The 25,080-nt window shown below is 50.0% G+C and overlaps 1 protein-coding gene across 3 annotated transcripts in view; it reads right to left on the bottom strand.

Annotated features, from left to right (window-relative positions):
* Nucleotides 1–25,080, bottom strand: part of LOC140386757 (syntaxin-1A) — a 428,170-nt gene that overhangs the window by 374,945 nt on the left and 28,145 nt on the right. For all 3 annotated transcript variants that reach the window (XM_072469428.1, XM_072469430.1, XM_072469429.1), the window contains exon 2: nt 1,864–1,941. In XM_072469428.1, coding sequence (XP_072325529.1) covers nt 1,864–1,941 — 78 coding nt within the window. The remainder of the gene's footprint in view (nt 1–1,863; nt 1,942–25,080) is intronic.

Here is a 25,080-nt window from a genome sequence, read left to right as displayed (position 1 = left end):
GTGTGAAGTTAAAAAGGTTGAATATTGTATTTATAATAAAGGTTTGTTTTAGAAATACCAAAGCCCTATTTCTTCATGCAATCGCTCCTGCAGCGAATCATTCTTTCCACACAGTTTTACAAATCAACTAAAATATTCGTTTTTTTTTGTCCAGTATCCTAGCCTCTGTTCGGGACTGGTCTAGGATCCTAATAGAAGGCCAGATTAAAAATACTCCATGCTCTGTACCCTGTGAATGACTACCATTATTGGCATTTTGGCATCTTCAGACCAAGGTAAACATCACAGCTCCAATACTGGATTTGCAACATTAACTCGGTTTCTCTCTCCACAGATGCTGCCAGACCTGCTGGGTTTATCCAGCATTTTCTATTTTTATTTCAGATGTACAGCATCCTCAATATTCTGCTTTTATTTCAAGCTAACCATCACTTTGACAAATAACTAGCTCATATGGAGGGTCATTTTCCCATGGAAGCTAGGCGAGCAGACAGAAAGGCACCATTAAGAGATACAAATGCCAGAGCAACTCTACTCACACAGCATCGCTGTCACCTCAACATTCAGCTGATCGGGTGCTGACTCTTTTTATCGTTCACCTGCAGATTGATGGTTGCACCCTGGATTTCCTATTTCTTCACTTACGTCCATCTCTTCTTAGTCCTCCATCTCTCAACCTTCCCAAAGGCGACCAACAAGACCCTTTCCCAGGAGGAGAATTTCTTGCCCCTTCTGACACTTTTGATTATCTGCACCCCTTAGGTTTCACCTGCCCATAGGACTCATGTAGTCCTCTGCATTTAAACAAGTCTCTTTGCAAAGCTGATCGCAAAATTGAAAAATTAGGTGAAAAGAATGCCACTATACGGATGTCAGTTGGACTGTGCAATTCTCTGCAATGAATCATTGCTAAAGCAAAGTTTGATATTTTATTAAGAATTAGATAACTTTTTAAAAAGAGGATTATTAAATGATATGGAAGCGAGTAGGAAAGCAGGACTACACTATGTGGCTCGGGAGCATGGTCGTGTGGTTTTGTTTGGATTGCCTTACCTACATACATCAGGGAGCTCTTCCTGTGCTGTAAAAGTCAATGGTTTTATTAGTCTGTGCAGGAACTCCTTGGGTATGACCAACTCTTACATTTTGTGCTTGCATCTCTAGCTCATCAAGTTTGCACTCAAAATAAAATGCAACAGGGCGGCAAGGTGAACAGTCATTAGCAATGTTGCCTCACAGCGCCAGGGACCCGGGTTCAATTTCGGCCTTAGATGACCTGCGTGGGGTTTGTACATTCTCCCAGTGTCTGCGTGGATTTCCTCCAGGTGCTCGGGTTTCCTCCCACAGTCTAAAGACGTGCAGGTCAGGTGGATTGGCCATGCTATGTTGCCCCAAAGCATTCAAAGGTTAGGCGGGGCTACGGTGATAGGGTGGAGGATTGGACCTAGATAGGGTACTCATTCGGAGGGTCTGTGCACAGATTTGATAGGCCGAATGACCTTCTGCACTGTAGGGACTCTATGTTTCTGTGAACAGGTCTTGAGCTGCTTTAGCTGAGGAACTCTACAAAGGTTCTATTGTTGGCTGTTAAAAGATGCTGGTATTATCCATCTGCAATTTACTCCAATCTTTTGATTTCAGTAGATCCGAAAGTTTAGAGGAGACTTCTCCAGAGGGCAGCTCCGAACTGAGGATCACACTGTACTGGCATTTAATACTTTGGGTTCACATCCATGGTCATAATGGTGTACTCTTGCTCCCTTTACAGGCATTTTGGTTGAACCTACATCCCCAGTGAGACCCCACTGTTAATAGGCCAGTTCGAAGCGCTCATCCTTTTGCCTCCACTTATAACAATCTTACCTGCTCAAAGAACTCATCCATGAAGTGGTCCCTGTCCACGTTAACACTGACTTCATCATCATCATCGCTGTCCTTTGCCTGTGAAAGAGTTAAGAATAATAATTACGCACAACTCAGGTCAGAAGTGCCCCCACTGAACAGGGTAGCACCACCCAAGCATGACCTAAAGATCCGAATGTACCCTCATATTTACATAGAATTTACAGTGCAGAAGGAGGCCATTCGGCCCATCGAGTCTGCACCGGCTCTTGGAAAGAGCACCCCACCCAAGCCCACACCTCATCCCCATAACCCAGTAACCCCACCCAACACCAAGGGCAATTTTGGACACTAAGGACAATTTAACATGGCCAATCCACCTAACCTGCACATCTTTGGACTGTGGGAGGAAACCGGAGCACCCGGAGGAAACCCACGCACACACGGGGAGGACGTGCAGACTCCGCACAGACAGTGACCCAAGCCGGGAATCGAACCTGGGACCCTGGAGCTGTGAAGCAATTGTGCTATCCACTATGCTACCGTGCTGCTCATATTCTTTCCATAGAATTATTATCCCCTCTTATTTTTTCCATGGAGTTTTCAAATGTGTTTTATTTATTTTGTTTCTTGGGTTTCCCATAAGATGTTGATAAAAATCGATGGTGTAAGGGAGACGTATTTACGTTGATTGAGATATAGCTAGTAACATAGGGTGCATTCAGGGGTGCCTGGGCTTGCACATTACACAAACTAAATACAAATGTTTGGAAAGATTACGAGTGAAGAAATTTAGACACAAGGTGCATTTTCCCTGTTGGAGCCAAAAATGAGATTGCAGCCAAAAATCCCTCCCCGTTCACCATTTATTAATGTAAAGCACCAGGGGACCCCCTGTAAACCGTCGTTTTAGTCCCAGTTTGGACACTCGTAAATGTAATGTCTGACACGAGTCAGCGATTCTGCTTTGTGTCATTAAATCACAAAGATTGTAGGACTGCAGGATAATAACACAACGCAGTCATAATAATCTAAGGTTAATTACTGGGAAAGAATCCAAGTGACCACATTACTTGCTTTTGCGAATAGAATATAACAGTGGGGTTGCAAAGAGCAGTGCAGTGTCTTCTAGCTTCAGGCGTTAATACACTTGCTCAGCTCTTCAGTTCTTGGTGCAGTGGTTCATTTTTAAGACCCGGATTGTTGATCGATGCCACGTTAATAGGCATGGGAGCTAGATATTGATGGAATGTTTGAGGTCTCAGCAGCTTTGTCCATAGATCTGAAGATCTAAAACCCTCACCAGGTCTGCAGCTGCAACAACCGATAGTCAAATTTATGATGCTGAAAAGGAGTTATTGGCTCAGACAGGGCGAGAGGACATGGATTATCAGTAAAGGTACAGTCAGACGCACATTAGATGGATGGGCCCTCAATACCTGTAATCTTGTTCCAGATGTAACTGCATTACAGCAGGAATCACATCCTGTTAGGAGAGCCTGGAGTTTTCAAGGTCAGATCCTTTATACAAGGCAGATGGGCATCCACATAAATATCTTGCAACACCCACTTTGGGAAGAGGAAAGCAATATTTACTGGAAAAGGCCTTATGTAAGTGAGAAGAAGCAGATTAGGCTGAAAGAAATTTTAAACCAACACTCTTCATAAGGCTAATTTCAAGACTGTTTGCCATGTGGGCTAAACAGCTGGCTTGTAATGCAGAACAGTGCCAGCTGCTCGGGTTTAATTCCCGTACCGGCCTCCCCGAACAGGTGCCAGAATGTGGCAACTAGGGGCTTTTCACAGTAACTTCATTGAAGCCTACTTGTGACAATTAGTGATTATTATGTTTCACAACTGCACACCTGCACCCTTTTCTGGGGTATGGGGCTCTATCCCATTGCTGAGAGGGGGGGGGGGGGGCGGGGGTCAGTGCACTGACTCCCTTTGCTTGGGGGGGGGGGGACAACACTCCGTGTGACAGCTCTCCGCTCGGCCTTGGATCTCAATACGCCAGCTCTCCACTCTGCCCTGGAGCTCAATGTGTCAGCTCTCTGCTCTGCCCTGGAGCTCCTTACATCAGCTCTCCGCTCTGCCCTGGAGCTCCATACACCAGCTCTCTGCTCTGCCCTCAGGCTCTATACACCATCAGTCTGCTGCTCTCTGGGGGACGGTACCCACACTGTCTGCCATGGGGAACTGGGCACCAGCTCTCTAATCTGCCCTGGGGCATTGTACAATCTGACACAGCTGTGTCCAGCCCAGTTTGCTGCCCCTGGTACCACATTTTACCACATTTATGCACTAAACTTACAACCAACCAGCCAGCAAGTTACACTTAAAGAAATGTTGATTGTACAAAGTCCAAAATCACATTACAAATCCTGAGTTTTATTTTGTTTTGTGAACAGGTTTAGGTAGATTGTTTGTAAAAAAGCAGCCTCTATCCTTATTCCGGGATCCTGTTCCGTGTCCCTCTCCCCATCCAGCCATACTTTATTCACATGCAGAGTGTGGACTGGGCTCTGCAGAGCTTAAACGAGGTCACAAAATGATGTCGGACTCATTGCCAAAGCAATCTGACACAATGAAACTACTTAAAAGACAAGGAGCCTTAGTCTTGTGAAGATAATACTGCTTTCGCGAAGCTGTGAAGCTTCCAGTCAGGGTGATGAATATCTGACTGCAGCCCTTGGTCACTCCGCATTATACTATCCACAATAAGATGCAATTGGAGCAGAAATAGCATAGTCTGTAAAGGTTAATGGTTAATTGCATCATCCATTAAATTATCAGTTATGCTGATACAGGACAGCCTGCTAATTAATCTGAGGCAGGGGCAAGTTCGCTGGTGTGACAAGCTTGCATTTGGAGGCACAGGATCAATTGGAATATAGATATTCAAAGGCTGCTACGATAGAGAACATGGCAGACAGTCTAATAACAGCATTCGCGCCTCACATGATGGCTGCTTTTGACCTCGATTTCCCTCAAATAGCCATTGTTAAATTCAATGCAGCAAGCTGACATAGTCCAGAATTAGACACTAAAATGAACCACCGACACACATGCAGAGTGAATTTAGCCACTAAGATAGACTGGTGAACTGAAATTAACTTGAAACGCAGCTGCAAGGCTAAATAAAATCAATCACCGATGCAAACATAGGGGGGAATTTGTGCTCTCCCCTGTGGTGGGCTTGGTGGCAGGAAGTATTTAAACCAGGCAGGAAGGAGGTTTTCCCCTGAGAACCTCAATTAGGTTCAGGGTGAGACGGCAATTAATTCCCACTTAAGGGCCTCATTCCGCTGCTGCTGCAGTCGGCGAGGGGGAAGGGGGGCACACCATGTGGGAAGAAAACAAGCAATCCTGCACGGTCCCCTCAACCAAAACACTGTGTTCGATTGAAGGACCTGGCAGGAGACCCAACCTTCTGCCCGTGCTGCCGACTCACCTCGCACCCCCTCTTCCCCCCATCACTCATCTCTGGCCTGGGATCCAGTGATGATACTAGACCTTGGGTGGATGACTTTCCAGCAGCAATTCCCAACTCCCAGGTGGTGCTGCGGTTCAAAAGGACACCGTGGGTGCCCGTGAGCAATGCAGAGCTTCACTGGCTCTCACCTGGTGACTGAAAGCCCCCACCCCCCATCCATCACTCCCATAATGTTCCAGTCCCACATTTACCAACTTAAAATCAACCAACAATCTACATATTGACCAAAGAAAATCATCAATGCACTGAGTATCCGCGACAGATACGAGGGGGTTGATAACCATAAGGGCTGGTATCTGGAATGGTGGTTGGGGAAGATGATAAAGAGCATGAATCACAGATGAATAGTTAGATTTCATCATTTTGAGTTTTGCATCTCTAATACGTGTGGGCGGGAGTGATGTGCACCCACACGAGAAGAGTTGGGGACATTTCAGGAGAGCAAGATGGAGTCAGGAAGTCAAAAACACTACCATGCTTCAACAAGGGTACTTGATGTACTGCTAGAAACAGTTAGGAGCCCCTCCCGTTTCCCTGCAATGCAGCAAAGCAATCTGGTCAAGGTGTGTTTAGAGGAAGTCGAGGAGGTCAACAAAAGAACTATAGTACTCTGTACTTGCACCCAATGTAAGATGCCATTTAATGGCTTATCAGGTCCAGAGAGGTGATCATAGACCCTGTAAGAAGTTCTTCCCACCCACCTGCTCTTTTAATGTACTCTCATCAAATCGCAACCACTTAAGCTTAGCAGCATCCATTAGTCCCTTAACACATGCATCCTCACCTCTCCCTTTCTCCACCCACCAACCCCAAATCTTGTGTAATGTGATGTCACCTCATACAGCCCACCCAATTCTCAGTGGACGTCCTCAAACATGTACTGGTGCCGCCTGTGATGCATCTAGCCACTAATTATGCTCAGCAGATGCACACATGCCTTGTAGACCAGATGTCTGTTGTGCCCCTTTCCCAACATAAGAGTCTAAAATGTAACTGAGAGGAAAAGGACCAGAGTTGGTCCAACACTAATCTTAAAGTTGACATCTGCAGGGGACAAAGCCATGAAAATAGATGGTACAACATCTTCCCTGGTTGTCCACTAACTTTTAGCATTTTTATATTGCCATGAATAAACCATGTCCATCTCGCTTTTCCCTTTAAGCCAATCATATGAAGAACAGCAGCCCCCACTCCTTGTGGGCAAAGTTTTTGCAGAACATCTGATTTCTTCTCAGAGTGAAGTACCACGGGCCACCATGATCACTATACCAGTGCAAATGTGAGCAACGTGCTGGGTCTGTTCGAGAGAGTTGGGTGGGGATCTCACCTTGTGAATAACAGGAAACAAGTGAGCACCAGCAGACAGTTGTGGCAGAGATAGCTGGGGAGAATCTACATCAGGTGGCGCAGCTCTCTCCCAGCTCTGAGAGGGAGATACTTAATCCTGGGGCCATCAATGAAAAGGAGAACGATCGAGGAGGCAGCAAATGTTTGCAGCACTGGCAGGCACACTTACTACAGAGGATGGAGGAGTCCATTTCAAGCCTTTGTGGATTGAAGTCACAGGTCATTGAAACAATGTTTTCCATGGATGAATGTCCTTCATTTGTGGACCTTAACCAGCGCAGAATCAGTTCCTGCAGGCTCTGTCCAAGGTCCTGAAAACCAAACGTGCCGGTATTGCTACCACCTTGAGCAGAATAACCTGTCTTAGCTGTGATCTTATGAGGCATCACAGATCTGGGGCGCGATTCTCCACTCCCGCGACTAAGTGCCCACGCCGTCGTGAACGCCGTTGAGGTTCACGACGGCGTGAAACGGCCCCGATCTCGACCGATTCAGGGCCCGAAAATGGGCTAGGATCGGGGCCGCGAGAAACACGGGGGGGGGGGGGGGGGGGGGGGGGGGCGTATCGCAAAAGCAGTGTCGTCAGTGCGCGCCGGGCATTGGCTCCGCGTAAAAGCGGCGCTGCTTAAATGATGCGGCTGGCGCCGCGTAACTGGCGTCACCCGTGCATGCGCGGGTTGGCCGGCACCAGCCGGCGCCAACCCGCGCATGCGTGGTTGCCGTCCTCCCCGAGGCCGCCTCGCAAGAAGATGTCAGATGGATCTTGCGGGGCGCGGAGGAAAGGAGGTCCTCCTTCAGAGAGGCCGGCCCGCCGATTGGTGGGCACCGATCGCGGGCCAGGCCCCTTTTGAGTCCTATCCCGGTGAAAGAACCCCCCTCGCGCCCCCCCCCCCCCCCCACAGGCTGCCCCCCAGCGTTCCCACCCTGTTCCCGCCGGCAGCCATCAGGTGTGGATGGCGCCGGCGGGAAGCCGTCGTTTTGGGCAGGCCGCTCGTCCCATCCGGGCCGGAGAATAGCGGTTGTAGCGGAGAATCACCATTTTGGGTGTCCCAGTCAATTCTCCGGCCTGCGCCGCGCAGAACTCGACGGGGCCGTTCTCGCCACTTGGATGAATCGCGGGAGGGTGTCGGACTGGCGTCGCGGGGAAAAATGGCGCGCTAGGGGATTCTCCCAACAAGCGCCGGAGCGGAGAATCGCGCCCCTGATCTCTCACAGATAGGCTGTAGTGATGTGCCACTGGTCAAGGGGGAGGCTGATGGCAAACAGGAACATGAAATTGGGAACTCCATTGAAACCATTCCCTTGTTGTCCCATCATCTCCTCCATCAATCGGTACCTAACAAACTGCTTCTGCTACAGGTAGCTACAGTTACCATGAAGAAAGTCTTGGCAGGCCTCTCGGAAACTCCAACACCTAGGAGCCACTGTTTGCAAGCCTCTCGGAAATCAGAGTAGGGATTAGAACAAGCCAACACTACCTCTACTGAAGCCACAGGAGTTGTAATACACACAGGCAGCAGGGAATGGAAAAGCTTTAGAGCTCACCAAGAGTACGTGTGAAAATATCCTGTTATTCAGTTTAATTTATTTAGTTACATCACATTTATTAGTTTGTACCACTTTCCCATGTTCACTGTCCTCACCCCCAAGTGCCAACTTGGATTGGGTTATTAGTTACTCGATGAAGAATGTGATAACCTGAACTGACAAGGTCAAATTGCTACATGTGCTTCAGGTGGTTACAGCGCTTCTTTCAGCCTGTGGTGGCAAGGACAGGAGGGGTGAGGTTGTGATAATTATCTTGGTCCAATGCAAGTGACCAACTGAACCTTTGAGCTATTATGGCATTCTTGTCATCCTGAGCATTCTGTTAGTAGCTGGACTGGTGCTGGGGTCCCATCTTCATTTTCCCAGTTAGGTGAAGAGGGCTGTATTTCATCTTTTCCCTCCACTTCTAATCCTCACTGTTGCCTTGTTGTACAGCATGCAGCACGCCACTGTTATCCTCAAGTCCCTCACCGGACTCCCGACCCGAAGCACATCTCGAGCAAGGTGATGGCTTGCTCGATTATATATGTGGCTCGCTTTGTAGAACTCTTCATGCTCACTGGTGGTTTCCTTCAGGTTTATCACGACCAGGTTTCAAGGAATTATTCTTTGTTGCTAGTTCTACGTATAACACGCTGGGGATGTTGGACTGTTGCAGTATGCAAGTACTTCAAGGAATCTGGCACTGGCATGCCTTTTCTTTTGGTTGTACACCAACCAACATCCTGGGGGTCACCATTTATCAGAAACTGAACTGGACGAGCCACCAGGGCAGGTCAAAGGCTAGGAATCCTACACGCAGCAACTCACCTCCTGACCCCTCCACAGCCTGTCCACCACCTACAAGGCACAAATCAGGAGTGTAATGGAATATGCACCATTTGCCTGGAAGAGTGCAGCTCCAACAACACTCAAGAAGCTCACGCCATCCAGGATAAAGCAGCCTGCTGGATTGCTCCTCCTTCCGCAAACATTCAATCCCTCAACCCGTCGAACAGTGGCAGCCGTGCATATCATCTACAAGCACCATGGGTTTGGAGGGTGCTGCCAAGGTCCCTGAGGCAGCACCCTCCAAACCCATGAGCACTACCATCTAGAAGGACAAGAGCAGCATATACACGGGGACTCCACAACCTGGAGGTTTCCCTCCAAGTCACTCACCACCCTGACTTACAAATATATCGCCATTCCTTCACTGTCATTGGAGCAACATCCTGGAACTCGCTCCCTAACAGCACGGTGTATCTAGACCTCAAGACTGCAGTAGTTCAAGGCGGCAACTCCCAACCACCTTCTGAAGGGCAACTAGGAATGAGTAATAAATGCTGGCCTAACCAGTGATGCCCACATCCCATAAATGAATTTTTTTAAAAAGAACACTGATAGAATGAAATCTCTTGTGGTTGAAGAATGTGGCTGACCGGGTGTTGCTCAGGCTGCCATGTGTTTGCAATCTATGGAACACCCTCCCCCTGTGGGAAAACAGCCAAGATCATGGAGCAGAGTGTTTTGCTCATTTTGGCTATCGTCACAGTTACATAGCTCCCAGCACTGGCAAAGAATCCATCCAGCACTTGCCTTATGCACTAAATTGCAGCTGTCTGAAGGACTTTCACTATGTTTCTGATAGCTCCCTGGAAGGGATTGAGGGCAGAGACAACATTCACAGCCACTGGTAATGCATGGCCTCTTGATCCAGCATGTAGTAGGCCTTATTCGAGGATGCTGCAGAAGTCTACAACCACCTGTTGCAACAATCTCAATACGGAGCCTCCATCTGCACAATTAAGAACAAAAACTAATGAAAGGTCATTGACCTGAGTTGCTAACTCTGTTTCTCTCCCCTCAAAGGTTGCCTAACCTGATGTTTTTTTTCCAGCTTTTTTTGTTCTTATTTCAGATTTCCAGCATCCGCAGTATTGGCATCTCGATCTGTGCACTCTGTTATGTTGAGAGTGCCTCCTTTAAACTCAACTGTTGGTTTCCTCTTGTGTTCTTCACTCCCTCCAGCACACTCTTGCTGCTGTGGATGCTTGTTGCCTTCCTCATCCAATGTCCAATTTCAAGCAGGTACGATTCTCTCCCTGGGTGTCTTGGGGTACAGTGCTAGTGCCCCTGCCTCTGAGCCAGAAGCTCTGGGTTCGAGCCCCATTTGACGGTTATGGAAAGTGCATTCATAACAAGTTAAATGTCAACCTGCAAATCCTCCCAATCGGCTTTATGGCAGGTGAGAATAGGAGACTCTCCTGGTCAAGCCTAATCATGGACCAATACTTGGAAGCTCTTGCTTGTCAATCTTCTTAGGATGTGGTATTTGGAACTGAGGGAGATGATTCCATCTCATCTAATGTAACGGCACTAAACTGAACAAATGTGACTCACAACAAGAACTCTCACCAGTTTCCCAGAGGGAATGAAGAAAGCAGCTGACTACTGAACCATTATTAATATTGGCACTGCTGACCAATAATGCCCCAAATAAAGTGTCACTCAATTCTGTTTCCATTTCTCGGCTGAGTTTCCCAAACCTCAATATCATCGCGCACGTGGTGTAAATTTTAAATCACTGCCAAACTAAAATCCACAAAGTAACCTCATTTAAAATGTATAATTACAGACCCAGCTCTCCAGAGTTGGCAACTCAGGTTCCTCGATACCCACCTCAGTTAAAGTGGAAAAAGTTCACGTTTAAGTTGGGCTCAGGTTGCGATCTCTCTAGTTTGTATACCTGTACCTACTCACTACTGAAATCCACCTCACCTAAGGTATGGTGCAGCTGCTCAATTGCCCCAATTTGTCTGACCAATTCAGGAAGGATTGGTAGGAGCAGTTCAACCCAACAAGATCAAGTTGGATGGGACTCCACCCTGAAGTGACTGTGCTGAAACATTGTCATCTCACTACACATTTCAGCCACTGAAACTACCCCACTGCTTCAAACCTAATGTAGATTCAACGGGTTAGATTAATTGTCAACTGTACCGAATGCAATGTGTATTCTGAGCCTCGGCCTGCTTCCATTTAGGTCACATCAAACAAACCTCTCATTTGTCATGACCGAGGCTACTAATACACGCATTCAACAATTGCCGCATCTGAACTGAAAGGCCACACACCACAATTATTTCTACTTGTCCCCTACAGCTTCTTCTGAACAAAACGTTCAGTGATTTGCAAGGAATTATTTTTTCATCATTTGCACATTTCTGTTGACTTGACTAGACAGTCAAACATTCATCATGCTACCACTTGCTTCCATTCCTTCACAACTTGCAGCCATAGAATCCCTACATTTCAGTTGGAGGCCACTTGGTCCATCAGGTCTGCATCGATCCTTCGAAAGAGCACCATAACCTAGACCCCCTCCCCCACCCTATCCTTGTAACCCCACTTAACCTTGAACACTAAGGGGCAATTTAGCATTGCCAATCTACCTAACCTGTACGTCTTTGGACTGTGGGAGGAAACCCACACAGACATGGGGAGAACATTTAAACTCCATACAGACAGTCACCCCAAGGCCGGAATCAAACCCGGGTCCCTGGCGCTGTGAGGCAGCAGTGCTAACAACTGTGTCACCATGCGTCACTGGGAAGGACAGCATTTGTTGCCCACCTCTAATTGCCCTTGAACCAGCTTGCTAGGCCATTTCAGAGAGCAGTTAAGTGTGTCAACCAAACTGGTTAAGCATGGTATGTTTCCTTCCTGTTAGTAAACCAGGTGGATTTTCTTTTACAGCAATCAATGATAGTTGTTATGGTCTTTCAATTTCAACCCAATTAAATCTTTCAATTCCAGATTTATTAATTGAATTAGCCTGGGCCTCAGTGATGTTACCACGACACCATCATCTGCCCTGTTGACGCTTAAGGCTGCCTCCAACATCTGATGAGTATTGTCCCCACTGGGCCAGGTTTCACAATTAGGAAAGGAGAAGAAAGCAATCTGCTGCTTCTAGAAACCTCTCCCCATGGCAACTCTATCCCTCCAATCTCAGTTCCTGCAGGAACCATCAGTTTAATTGTCTCTGATCTCCAGAAAGAATTTTGTAAAAACTGCAGAATATTAATATATTCACCGAGATCGCTCTCGTCTTGCATCATAAAAATCTCTGCATTATACATTTCAAAGTGAATTTCTAACTGGGTCAATGCCTTGCTTCCTTTTAATGGAATCCAAGTAATTCCCTCTACTGTAGCTTGATGTGAAAAAAAAAAATCAAAAAAAAATCACAATTTAATTATCAAATGTGAATTGTGAGGAGGACAGTGCATCAAAAGGACATAGACATGTTGATGGGATGGGTCAACAGATGGCAGATGAGTTTCAATGCAGTGAACTGTGAAATGATGCATTTTGGTCGGAAGAACATGGAGAGCAATGCAAGATAACAGGTACAATTCTAAAGTGGATATGTGCACAAATCATTGAAGATGGCAGGACAGGTGGAGAGAGCAGTTAATAAAGTGCACAGTATCCTCGACTTATTAATGGGGGCAGAAGTACAAGAGCCAGGAGGTTATGCTGAACTGGTATAAGACACTAGTTTGACCTTAGCTGAAGTATTGCGTCCAGTTCTGGACCCTGCATTTTAGGAAGGATACAAAGGCATTGGAGAGAGCACAGAAAAGATTCACAGGAATAGTTCCAGGGATGAGGAACTTCCGTTCTAAAATAGATTGGAATTCTCAAAGGAAAACCATCCTGAGAGAATATTTGATGGAGGTATTCAAAATCATGAGGAGAGTGGAGAGAATAGATTGAGAGAAACTATTCCCACTTATGAAAGGATGAGAACAAGAAGGCACAGATATAATATAATTGGTGAAAGCCGCAAAGTCAACATGAGGAAAAACATTTTCATACAGCGAGTGGTTAAGTTCTGGAATGTACTGACTTCCAGCGGCGGCCATGGTGTGAGTGGTCGCACAGGTCGAAGAGACAAAATCTGCAAATAGTTGGCCTGGCTGAAGTAGTAGAAGGTGCGAGTGGCACGAGGTACGTTTCGAGGATCCTGGCGGGGCTGGTGGCGGAGGGGTGCTGGATAAGGCCCCCCCGCGGAGAACAGATCGCACAGGTCTCTGAGGCAGAAGCCAAGAGCTGGGGAGCCGCCACGGGCGGTGATCATGAGACTCCACAAGTTTGTGTAGAAAGAGAAGATCTTGCAGTGGACCAGGGAGAAGCGGAACTCCAAATGGGAGGAGAGCAAGGTCCACATATATTAAAACATTGGAGTTGAGCTGGCAAAATGGCATGCGGGGTTCAACAGGGCCAAGGTGGTGTTATATCAACAGATGATCAGATTTGGGGTGTTCTACCGAGTGAAACTATTGATGACTTATGAAGGCCGGGAATATTATTTTGAGACCCCAGAAGCGTCCAATGACTTATCAAAGAGCATAAACTGGGGGAGAACTGAACACATTTGGTAGGCGGAGATGTTAGCACTCTGGAATAATGAAAAATACAGGTGGAGTTGGGGTTGGAGGGAGTTTCGTTCTTTCTTTTCCTCCAACATGGAGGTTTTCTTTTTCTGTTGGGTTGACAAAGGGGTAGCAGGGGTGAAAAGTTTGTAAGGGGATGGCTGTCCCCATTCCCCCTCCTGCTGCCTGGGTCTGTGTGTTTTCTTTGTTTGTTTTTGGGGAAGGTGACCTGTGGTTTAAGATGAGTCTTTGTTTGGGTGGCATAGGGGGAGGCAGCTGGGAGCTTTCTTGCTTTCTTTACACAACAGAGAGGTGAGGGGGGGGGGGGGGGGGGGGGAGTCAATAGGAGGAGCCTTTGCACAGGAATTGCCATGCTGGCAGGTAATGCTGGTGAACGGAAGAGAGGTGGGGTGAAGGCTGAGAGATGTGGCCGTGGGGGGAGGGGGTGGAAGAAAGAGAAGGGAGGGAGATGCGACGCGGAGAGATTTGAGAAGAAACATGGTCAGCGGCGGTGAAAGGAGCTGTCTTTTTTTTAATGGGGGTAGAGCCAAAATGTGAGGATGATGGATGGCAGAGGGGAACAGAGACGTAAGCCTCCAATAACACAGAACGTGTGAGGGCACAATGGACCGGTGGAAAGATCTTGTGTCTTTGAGCACCAAAGGAGTTTAAAAGTCTGTGTGGTTTTTCTGCAGGAGATGCACCTCCGCGTGAAGGACCAGATTAGGCTAAGAAAGGGATGGGTGGGACAGTTTTTCCACTTGGGGTTTGATTCAAAGTTGTGGGGGGTGGTCATTTTGATGAACAAGAAAATGGGGTCTGTGAGTGCGGAAGAAGTGAGGGACCCGGCTGGGAGATGTGTGATTGTGAGTGGGGTATTAGAGGTGACGCCGGTGGTAGTGGTGAATGTATATGCACCGAATTGGGATGATATAGGTTTTATGAGGGGGTTGCTGGCAGCGATCCTGGACTTGGCCACTCACCAGTTGATTATGGGCAGAGATTTGAATTGTGTGGTAGTCGGTATTAGGGGTATTACGATACCCTGAATAATGCTGCAAGACCATTGGTGTGGGAGGTACCGGAGACTGCTATTTCATTGGTGAAGCCTGCCTGCTGGTTCCGCCCAGTAAGGCGGAGTATAAGAGCCTGTGTCTCCCCACCAGCTGCATTCTGTACCTGCGCTGCTGGGGGAAACATCTAGTACAATAAAGCCTTCAATTGTCTCCAATCTCGCTTCAGGAGCATCAATTTATTGTACTAGATGTTTCCCCCAGCAGCGCAGGTACAGAATGATAAGATCTTATGGTGGAGGATCGAGCTCTCCACCTACAACTATGAGATAGAGTATCGTCCCAGGAAGCTAAACGAGCCTCCTGATGCCCTATCCCACGGCACATGTGCCAACGCACAGGTGGACCGCCTCCGAGCCCTCCACGAGGACCTCTGCGCCCGGGGGTCACTCGATTCTTCCATTTCATTAAGATCCGGAACCTGCCCTACTCCATTCAGGAGGTCAGGACCGCCACCAGGAATTGCCAAATTTGCGCGGAGTGCAAGCCGCACTAAAGGCCAGAGAAAGTGCACCTGATAAAGGCTTCCCCTCCCTTTGAACGCCTCAGTATGGACATCAAATGGCCCTTCCCCTCCACCGACCGCAACACGTACTTCCTGAACGTGATTGACGAGTACTCCCGGTTCCCATTCGCTATCCCCTGCCCCAACATGACAGCAGCCACCGTCACAAAAGTCCTCCACAGTATCTTCACGCTGTTTGGTTTCCCCGCCTACATACACAGCGATAGGGGGTCCTCCTTCATGAGCGACGAACTGCGTCAATTCCTGCTCAGCAACGGCATTGCCTCGAGCAGGACGACCAGTTACAACCCCCGGGAAAACGGGCAGGTGGAGAGGGAGAACGGAACGGTCTGGAAGACCGTGGCCCTACGGTCCAGGAATCTCCCAGTCTCCCGCTGGCAGGAGGTCCTCCCGGATGCTCTCCACTCCATCCGATCACTGCTGTGTACCACGACCAACCAAACCCCTCACGAACATCTCCTTGTCTTCCTGAGGAAGTCCTCCTCTGGCACCTCGCTCCCAACCTGGCTAGCAGCTCCTGGACCCATCTTGCTCCACAAACACGTGCCGGCGCACAAGTCGGACCCATTGGTCGAGAAGGTCCACCTCCGTCATGCCAACCCTCATTACGCCTACATGGCGTACCCCGACGGCCGACAGGATACGGTCTCCCTACGGGACATGGTGCCCGCTGGATCCCTACCCACACCTCCACCACCGACGCCACCCTCCCTCTCACCGGCACACCCCACAGCCGCCCCCTTCCCAGGTGGATCGGTCCTTCCACTGGTCCCATCTAGGAGTGATGAAGCTGCTGAAGAAGCCGAAGCCACGCACCCGGAGCCATGGATGCCCCAGCCGGCGCCTGCATTACCGCCGAAGCTACGACGATCACAGAGGACGACCAGGGCCCCCGATCGACTAATTGCTTCATTCTGACTGTAAATAATTACTGTAAATAGTTGCGCCACGTAACGAGGCAAAACACTGTGCTAATGTACACCGGGTACCACCATAACCTCAACCTCTACCACTGTATCAGCGAGACCACCACCCCCGCCGGACACTTTTTTTTGTTTAAACAGGGGGCGAATGTGGTAGTCGGTATTAGGGGTATTACAGTACCCTGAATAATGCTGTAAGACCATTGGTGTGGTGAGGTACCGGAGACTGCTATTTCATTGGTGAAGCCTGCCTGCTGGTTCCGCCCAGTAAGGCGGAGTATAAGAGCCTGTGTCGCCCCACCAGCTGCATTCTGTACCTGCGCTGCTGGGGGAAACATCTAGTACAATAAAGCCTTCAATTGTCTCCAATCTCGCTTCAGGAGTTATTATTTTTTTTAATACATTTTATTAAAGTTTTCGAACACAATTTTTCCCCCTTACAAATCAACAAATACGGTAACATGATAACAGATAGATAACATTGTTTAAATAAAATAGTGAACTAACAAAATAAAATAACACAAAATAGTGCCCCCCCCCCCCCCCCCCGCCCCCTCACCCAATCTAGAACACAAACAATTTACCCCCTCCCCCGCTTCCCTTCCTCCGTCCGTCCGTCCCCCCGGGCTGCTGCTGGCTATCTATTTTCCCCCTAAAGTTCCGCTAGATAGTCGAGGAACGGTTGCCACCGCCTGGAGAACCCTTGAGCCGATCCTCTCAGCGCAAACTTCATCCGCTCCAGTTTTATGAACCCTGCCATATCGTTTATCCAGACCTCCACGCCGGGGGGGTTCGCTTCCTTCCACATGAGTAAAATCCTGCGCCGGGCTACTAGGGACGCAAAGGCCACAATATCGGCCTCTTTCGTCTCCTGCACTCCTGGCTCATCCGCTACCCCAAATATAGCTAACCCCAGCTTGGCTTGACCAGGACCTTCACCACCTTCGAGATCACTCCCGTCACTCCCCTCCAATACTCCTCCAATGCCGGAACACGACCAAAACATGTGTGTGGTTCGCCGGGCTTCCCCCGCACCTCCCGCATTTGTCCTCCACTCCGAAGAACCTGCTCAACCTCGCTCCCGTTAGGTGTGCTCTATGTAGCACCTTAAATTGGACCAGGCTAAGCCTGGCACACGAGGAAGAGGAATTTACCCTACTTAGGGCATCAGCCCACAAACCCTCCTCAATCTCCTCCCCGAGCTCTTCTTCCAATTTTCCCTTCAGTTCTTCTACCAGCCCCTCCCCCTCTTCTCTCATCTCCCGGTATATTTCGGACACTTTTCCCTCCCCGACCCACATCCCCGAAAGCACCCTGTCCTGGATCCCTTGTGTCGGGAGCAGCGGAAATTCCCTCACCTGTTGTCTCGTGAACGCTCTCACCTGCATATACCTAAAGATATTCCCCGGGGGCAGCTCATACTTTTCCTCTAGCGCTCCCAAGCTCGCAAACATCCCATCTATAAATAAGTCTCCCACTCTCCTAATTCCAGCCGGGTGCCAGCTCTGGAACCCTCCGTCCAACCTCCCTGGGGCAAACCTATGGTTGTTCCTGATCGGGGACCACACCGAGGCTCCCAACACACCCCTCTGTCGCCTCCATTGCCCCCAGATACTTAATGTTGCCGCCACCACTGGGTTCGTGGTAAACTTTTTCGGGGAGAGCGGTAGTGGCGCCGTCACCAGCACTTTTAAGCTCGTTCCTTTACAAGACGCCATCTCCAGCCTTTTCCACGCCTCTCCCTCTCCCTCCATCATCCACTTACGGATCATCGCCACGTTGGCGGCTCAGTAGTAGTCGCCCAGATTCGGCAACGCCAGTCCCCCTCTGTGTCTGCTACGTTGCAAGAACCCCCTCCTTTCCCTCGGGGCGTTCCCTGCCCACACGAAGCTCATGATGCTCCTATCTATTTTTTTGAAAAAAGGCCTTTGTGATCAATATAGGGAGACATTGAAACACAAATAGGAACCTCGGGAGGACCATCATCTTAATCGCCTGCACTCTGCCCGCCAGTGACAGCGGCTGCACATCCCACCTTTTGAAATCCTCTTCCATTTGCTCCGCCAGCCGGGTCAGATTGAATCTGTGTAAGGTTCCCCAGCTCCTGGCTATCTGAATCCCCAGGTATCGGAAGTTTCTTTCCACTCTCCTTAGCGGCAGGCCATCTATCCCTCTACTCTGGTCCCCAGGGTGTATCACGAAAAGCTCACTCTTTCCCATGTTAAGCCTATATCCCGAGAAATCGCCAAACTCCCTCAATATCTGCATAACCTCTGTCACCCCCCCCCCCCCACTGGATCCGTCACATACAGCAGTCGGTCATCCGCGTAGAGTGACACTCGGTGTTCCTCTCCCCCTCTAACCACCCCTCTCCATTTCCTGGAGTCTCTCAGCACTATGGCCAGTGGTTCAATTGATTGTGCGAACAGTAATGGGGACAGTAGGCGTCCCTGTCTTGTTCCCCTATGTAGTCGAAAATACTCCGACCTTTGCCGATTTGTGACTACACTTGCCATTGGGGCCCCATAGAGGAGTTCAATCCAGCTGACAAACCCCTCCCCGAACCCGAACCTCCTCTGCACCTCCCATACATACTCCCACTCTACCCTATCAAATGCCTTCTCTGCATCAATTGCCGCCACTATCTCTGCCTCCCCCTCTGTTGGGGGCATCATTATCACCCCCAATAGCCGTCTCACGTTGACATTCAATTGTCTCCCCTTTACGAACCCTGTCTGATCTTCGTGCACCACCCACGGGACACAATCCTCTATCCTCATTGTCAGCACTTTTGCCAGCAACTTGGTGTCCACATTTAGGAGTGAGATAGGCCTATAAGGCCCGCATTGCAGCGGGTCTTTATCTCGCTTCAGGATTAGTGATATCGTCGCCTCCGACATTGTCGGGGGTAGGGTCCCCCCTTCTCTGGCCTCGTTAAAGGTTCTCACCAGCAGCGGGGCCAACAAGTCCACATATTTCCTATAATATTCCACCGGGAACCCATCAGGTCCCAGGGCCTTCCCTGCCTGCATGTTCCCCAGCCCTTTGGTCACCTCGTCCACCCCAATTGGCGCCCCCAGGCCTGCCACCTCCTGCTCCTCCACCCTCGGGAACTTTAGTTGGTCCAGAAACTGCTGCATCCTCTCTTTTCCCTCCGGGGGTTGGGACCTATATAACCTCTCATAAAATGTCTTGAACACCTCATTGACCTTCCCTGCTCTCCGCACCGTGGTTCCCGTTTCATCCCTAACTCACCCTATTTCCCTCGCCGCTGTCCTCTTTCGAAGCTGGTGGGCCAACAGGCAGACTCGCCTTTTCCCCATATTCATATCTCATCCCCTGTGCCTTCCTCCACTGTGCCTCTGCCCTCCCTGTGGTCAGCAGGTCGAACTCCGTCTGGAGTCGTCGCCTCTCCCTGTATAGTCCTTCGTCCGGGGCCTCCACATATTTTTTATCCACACTCAAAATCTCCCCCAGTAATCTTTCCCTTTCTTTGGCCTCTGTTTTCCCCTTGTGAGCCCTGATGGAGATCAACTCCCCCTGACCACCACCTTCAGCGCTTCCCATACTACCCCCACTCGGACCTCCCCATCATCGTTGGCCTCCAGGTACCTTTCGATACATCCCCGCATGCTTCCGCAGACTCCCTCATCCGCCAATAATCCCACATCCAGTCGCCAGAGTGGACGCTGCTCCCTCTCCTCGCCTAGTTCCAGATCCACCCAATGTGGGGCATGGTCTGAAACAGCTATGGCAGACTACTCCGTTCCTTCCACCCTCGAAATCAGTGACCTTCCCAAAACGAAGAAATCTATCCGGGAGTATACCTTATGGACATGGGAGAAAAAGGAGAACTCTTTGGCCAGCGGCCTAGCAAATCTCCACGGATCTACTCCCCCCATTTGGTCCATAAACCCCCTAAGCACCTTGGCCGCTGCCGGCCTTCTTCCGGTCCTGGATCTAGATCTATCTAACCCTGGGTCTAGCACGGTGTTGAAGTCCCCCCCCCCCATTACCAGGTTTCCTACCTCCAGGTCCGGGATGCGTCCCAGCATCCGCTTCATAAATCCCGCATCATCCCAGTTCGGGGCATATACGTTGACCAGCACGACCTCCATTCCCTGCAGTCTGCCACTCACCATCACATATCTGCCCCCGCTGTCCGCTACAATGTTCCTAGCCTCGAACGACAGCCGTTTCCCCACCAATATGGCCACCCCTCTATTCTTTGCGTCCAGCCCTGAGTGGAACACCTGTCCCACCCATCCTTTCCTTAACCTAACCTGGTCCGCCACCTTCAGATGCGTCTCTTGAAGCATGGCCACGTCTGCCTTCAGTCCCTTTAAGTGCACGAACACTCGGGCCCTCTTAATCGGCCCATTTAGGCCTCTCACGTTCCACGTGATCAGCCGGACTGGGGGGCTGCCTGCCCCCCTGCCCTGTTGACTAGCCATCACCCTCTCTGGGCCAGTCCCACATCTCGGTTCCGCACACCCACCCGTCCCCCAGGCGGCGCATTCCCGCCTCGACCACCTTTTCTCTTACCAGCTCCCTTTCGATCTCCACAGCAGCAACCCAGTTGTGTCCGTTTCCCCCCCCCCCCCCCCCGCTAGATCCCCATCTAGCATGGTTACTCCCCCCATATTGCTGACTTCAACTGACCCCGGCTTCTCCCGCTGTTTCCTTGACCCCACCGTGTGAGGAACTCCCATCCTCCTTGCGCCTATCTTCCCGCCATCGTGTCTCTGGCGCGGGAAAAGAAAAAAAACCCCGCGCTTTCTAGAGCCATCCCGCCCCCCATGGCGCAGCTCCCCCTACCACCCCACTCCCATTCCCCGTCCCCCGCCTGTGTCTCTTCTTCCCCCCCCCCGGCGCCCACATTTCTCAGTGTCCCCCCCTCCCCAATTTACACCTCTATACATCAGCATTTTTGTTTCCCCTCCAACATCAGTCCCTCAGTTCTGGTCCAGTTTCCCTTTTTGAATGAAGGTCCATGCTTCTTCCGACGTTTCAAAATAGTAATGTCTGTCCTGGTGCGTGGCCCACAATCGCACCGGCTGCAACACCCCGAACTTCACTTTCTTCTTATGCAGCACCTCCTTGGCTCTATTGAAACTCGCCCTCCTTCTCGCCACCTCCGCACTCCAATCCTGATACACTCGTATCACCGCATTCTCTGCTACTTCGTACCTTCTTGGCCCATCTCAGAACCACCTCTCTATCATTGAAGCGGTGAAATCGCACGATCATCGCCCTAGGTGGTTCTCCAGCCTTTGGCCTCCTCGCAGGGACCCGGTGGGCCCCTTCCACTTCCAAGGGGCCCGAGGGGGCCTCAGCTCCCAATAGCGAGCGTAGCATCGTGCTCGCGTAAGCCCCGCCGTCAGCTCCTTCCACTCCCTCGGGGAGACCCAGGATCCGGAGGTTCTTTCTCCTTGATCTGTTTTCCAGGACTTCAATCCTTTCGATGCACTTCTTATGGAGCGCCTCGTGCGTCTGCATTTTGACCGCTAGGCCCAGGATCTCGTCCTCGTTGTCCGTTACCCTTCTGCTCCACCACACGGAGCTCTATCTCCTGGGCCTTTTGTGTCCCTTTAAGCCCCTCGATTGCCTGTAGCATCGGGGCCAGCACCTCCTTTTCTAGCAGCTCCACACACCGTCTTAAAAATTCGTCCTGGTCCAGTCCCCATGTCGCCTGGGCTCCCTCCGCCGCCATCTTGCTCCTTTCTTTATTCTGCCGCTGCCCTCGAGGATTCTCCGAGATCTGGCCGCTGCCGCTGATATTTTTCTTTTCCACTGGGAGGGGGGGGGGGGGGACTCCCTGTTGCCTCACCCCACACCGGGTTTCGTCGAAAAAGACATTCCCGTTGGGGCTCTTAAAAGAGCCCGAAGGTCCGTTTAAGCTGGAGCCGCCGAAACGTGCGGCTTAGCTGGTCATCGCCGCAACCGGAAGTCCCGCTTCAGGAGTTATTGATCGAGCATCAAATTGTGTCCGAGAGTCGAGGGGAGATAGATCGAGCCCCAGCTCTGTGGGTAGGATACGAATGGCAAAGGAGCTGGGCGGGTTTATGGAAAAGATGGGTATGGTGGAACCGTTCCGCTTATTCCTTTTTCTCACATGTTTATAGGGTGAATTCAAGAATCGACTTTTTTGTGGTGAGCCAGGAGGTTTTGGTTGAGGTGGAGGGAGCAGAGTACAATGTGGTAATAATCTCGGACAATGCACCCCATTGGCTGGAGATTCGGCTTATATCGGGACGGGAGCAGAGGCCAGGGTGGAGGCTCGATTTGGGTTTTTTGGCAGAGAGGGTTTTGCAATAAAGTGCGGCTGTGATTAAAGATTACGTAGAATTGAACCAAAACTGGGAAGTGTCGGCGGCCATATTTTGGGAAGCACTAACAGCGGTGGTCGGGCGGGGGGGGGGGGGGGGGGGGAAGTATCTCGCTCAAGGCGCAAGCGGATAGGGAAAGGAGGGTGGAATATGAACGGCTAATGAACGGGATAGTTGAGGTAGGTAGGGAGTACTCGAGGGCACCCACCATGGAGGGATTGGCGAGGAGGAAAACATGCAAGGGCAATTCGATAGGTTGACAATGGGGAAGACAGTAGGACAGATGTGTAGGGCAAGAGGGGTGCAGTATGAATACGAGGGGAAGGCAAGTCGAACTTTAGCACATCAGCTATGAATGCAGGCCGCGTCCAGGGAAATATTGAAGATACGGACTGAGGCAGGGGAGGTGGTATCAGAGCCGGAGAAGATAAATGAGGCATTTAGGGATTATTATAAGGAGCTGTACAGGGCGGACCCGGGGATTGAAGAGGGGACATGGGATGTTTTTTAAACGAACTGGAGTTTCCACAATTGGAGGAAGAGAAGAGGCAGGCGCTAGAGGAGCCCCTGGGCTGAGAGAGGTATTGGACAGTATAAGTGGTATGAAGGGGAAAGACCCGTTGGAATGTTGGACGTATATGCCCATATCATTGCTAAATACAGTGTAAAAGTGCTGGCTAAGCTGGAGGCGGGAAGGATGGAGGGGTGTGACCTGGGGGTGATTGCGGAGGACCAGACAGATTTTGTAAAGGGCAGCCAGCTTTCTAGTAATATAAGGAGGCTATTAAATGTGGTCATGACCTTGTTGAGAGCTCAGGTACCAGAGGTGGTGCTGTCCATGGATGCGGGGAAGGCATTTGACCGGGTGGAGTGGTAGCACTGGTTTTGAGATCCTGGGAAGGTTCGGGTTTGGCCCGAAGTTTATGGCATGGGCGCGCTTGTTATATGTGGCACTGAAGGTGAGTATGCAGAACAATGACATAGGCTCACAAAACTTTGAACTGCACAGGGGAACAAGGCCGGGGTGCCGGCTGTCGCCACTGTTGTTTGCGCTAGTGATAGAGCCTCTGGAAGTGGCTCTAAAGGGGTCGACAGAGTGGCAAGGGATTACGAGGGGACAAAGAGAATCTCCGGATATCACTGTACGTGGACGACATACTATTGTATGTTGCAACCCTCTGGAGAGCTTGGAGAAGATCATGGGCCTGTTGGGGAAGTTTGGGGCATTCTCGGGATACAAGATAAATGTAGAGAAAAGTGAAGTGTTCCCGGTGAATAAGTTGGGTCGGCGACCCAACCTAGGGGGTTACCATTTAAAGTAGCTAGAGATAGCTTTAGATACCTGGGGATTCACGTGGTGAGGGAATGGATGATGCTAGATAAATGGAATCGAACAAAGCTGGTGGAGGAGGTTAGGGAGGATCTGGAGAGGTGGGACACGCTGCACCTGATTCTGGCAGGAAGCGTCCAAGTGGTGAAGACGAACTGGAGTTTCCACAATTGGAGGAAGAGAAGAGGCAGGCGCTAGAGGAGCCCCTGGGCTGAGAGGGGTATTGGACAGTATAAGTGGTATGAAGTTGGGGAAGGCTCCAGGGCCTGATATCCGGCGGAATTTCAAAAGAGTTCGCGATGGACCTGACACCACATCTCGTGGGGGCATTTAACGAGGCGTTGGAGAAGGGGGAGCTGCCGGAGACGTTGACGCAGGTAATGATCACATTAATACCAAAGAAGGGGAAAGACCCGGTGGGGAAGATGAACATTCTGCCGAGGGTCCTCTTCGTATCCCAGACACTTACGATCTTTGTACAAAGGCCTCCTTTCAAAAACTGAATACGATTATCTCAGACTTTGTATGGGCAGGGAAAGTGCCAAGGGTTAAGAGGACTCTGTTACAGAGTCAGAAGCAGAATGGAGGGTTGACATTGCCAAACTTGCAACACTATTACTGGGCGGCGAACGTGGAGAAGGTGGTGGTGGGAAGGAGGGGGCAGAATGGGTTGGGACAGAGGACAAATTCTGTCGAGGGTCCAGCTTGAGGGCTATGGTGACGGCAGCATTGCCAATGGTGCCAAGGAAATACATTGAGAGCCTAGTGGTGCAGTCCACAGATAGATGACATGTATAGGAAGTGGGGAGAAGTGGGATTGGTTAAGGTGAGGGATCTGTACCTGGAAGAGGGCTTTGCCAGTATGGAAGAACTGAAGGGGAGTGTAGAGCTCCCATGTGGAAGTGAATTTAGGTACCTGCAGGTACCTAAAGGTTGCTGTGAATATGGTGTTTTGAAGCTTGCTTAACATATTATTCAAATGACGAATGCTATTCCCCAGATTCGGCAATACAGGGTAAGGAGGACGCCATTCAGCCGCTGGAGTTCATCCCAAAATTCAAATAGACCATTAGTGATCTGTACCCGAACTAAATTTACCTGCCCAGAATCTATATTCCTTGCTATCCTTACTTAATAAAACAGTTGGCGTTCATCTTCAAAATTTCAATTGACCCAGTGGTCAATGCTCTAAACTTTTAAGATTGCCCCCCTTTGTTCTGAAGGGATATGGTTGATCCCCTCC

The sequence above is a fragment of the Scyliorhinus torazame genome, chromosome 12 (genome assembly GCF_047496885.1).
Source record: "Scyliorhinus torazame isolate Kashiwa2021f chromosome 12, sScyTor2.1, whole genome shotgun sequence".
In the NCBI taxonomy this organism is placed as follows: Eukaryota; Metazoa; Chordata; class Chondrichthyes; order Carcharhiniformes; family Scyliorhinidae; genus Scyliorhinus; species Scyliorhinus torazame.
This window is presented reverse-complemented; position numbering and strand designations above follow the sequence as displayed.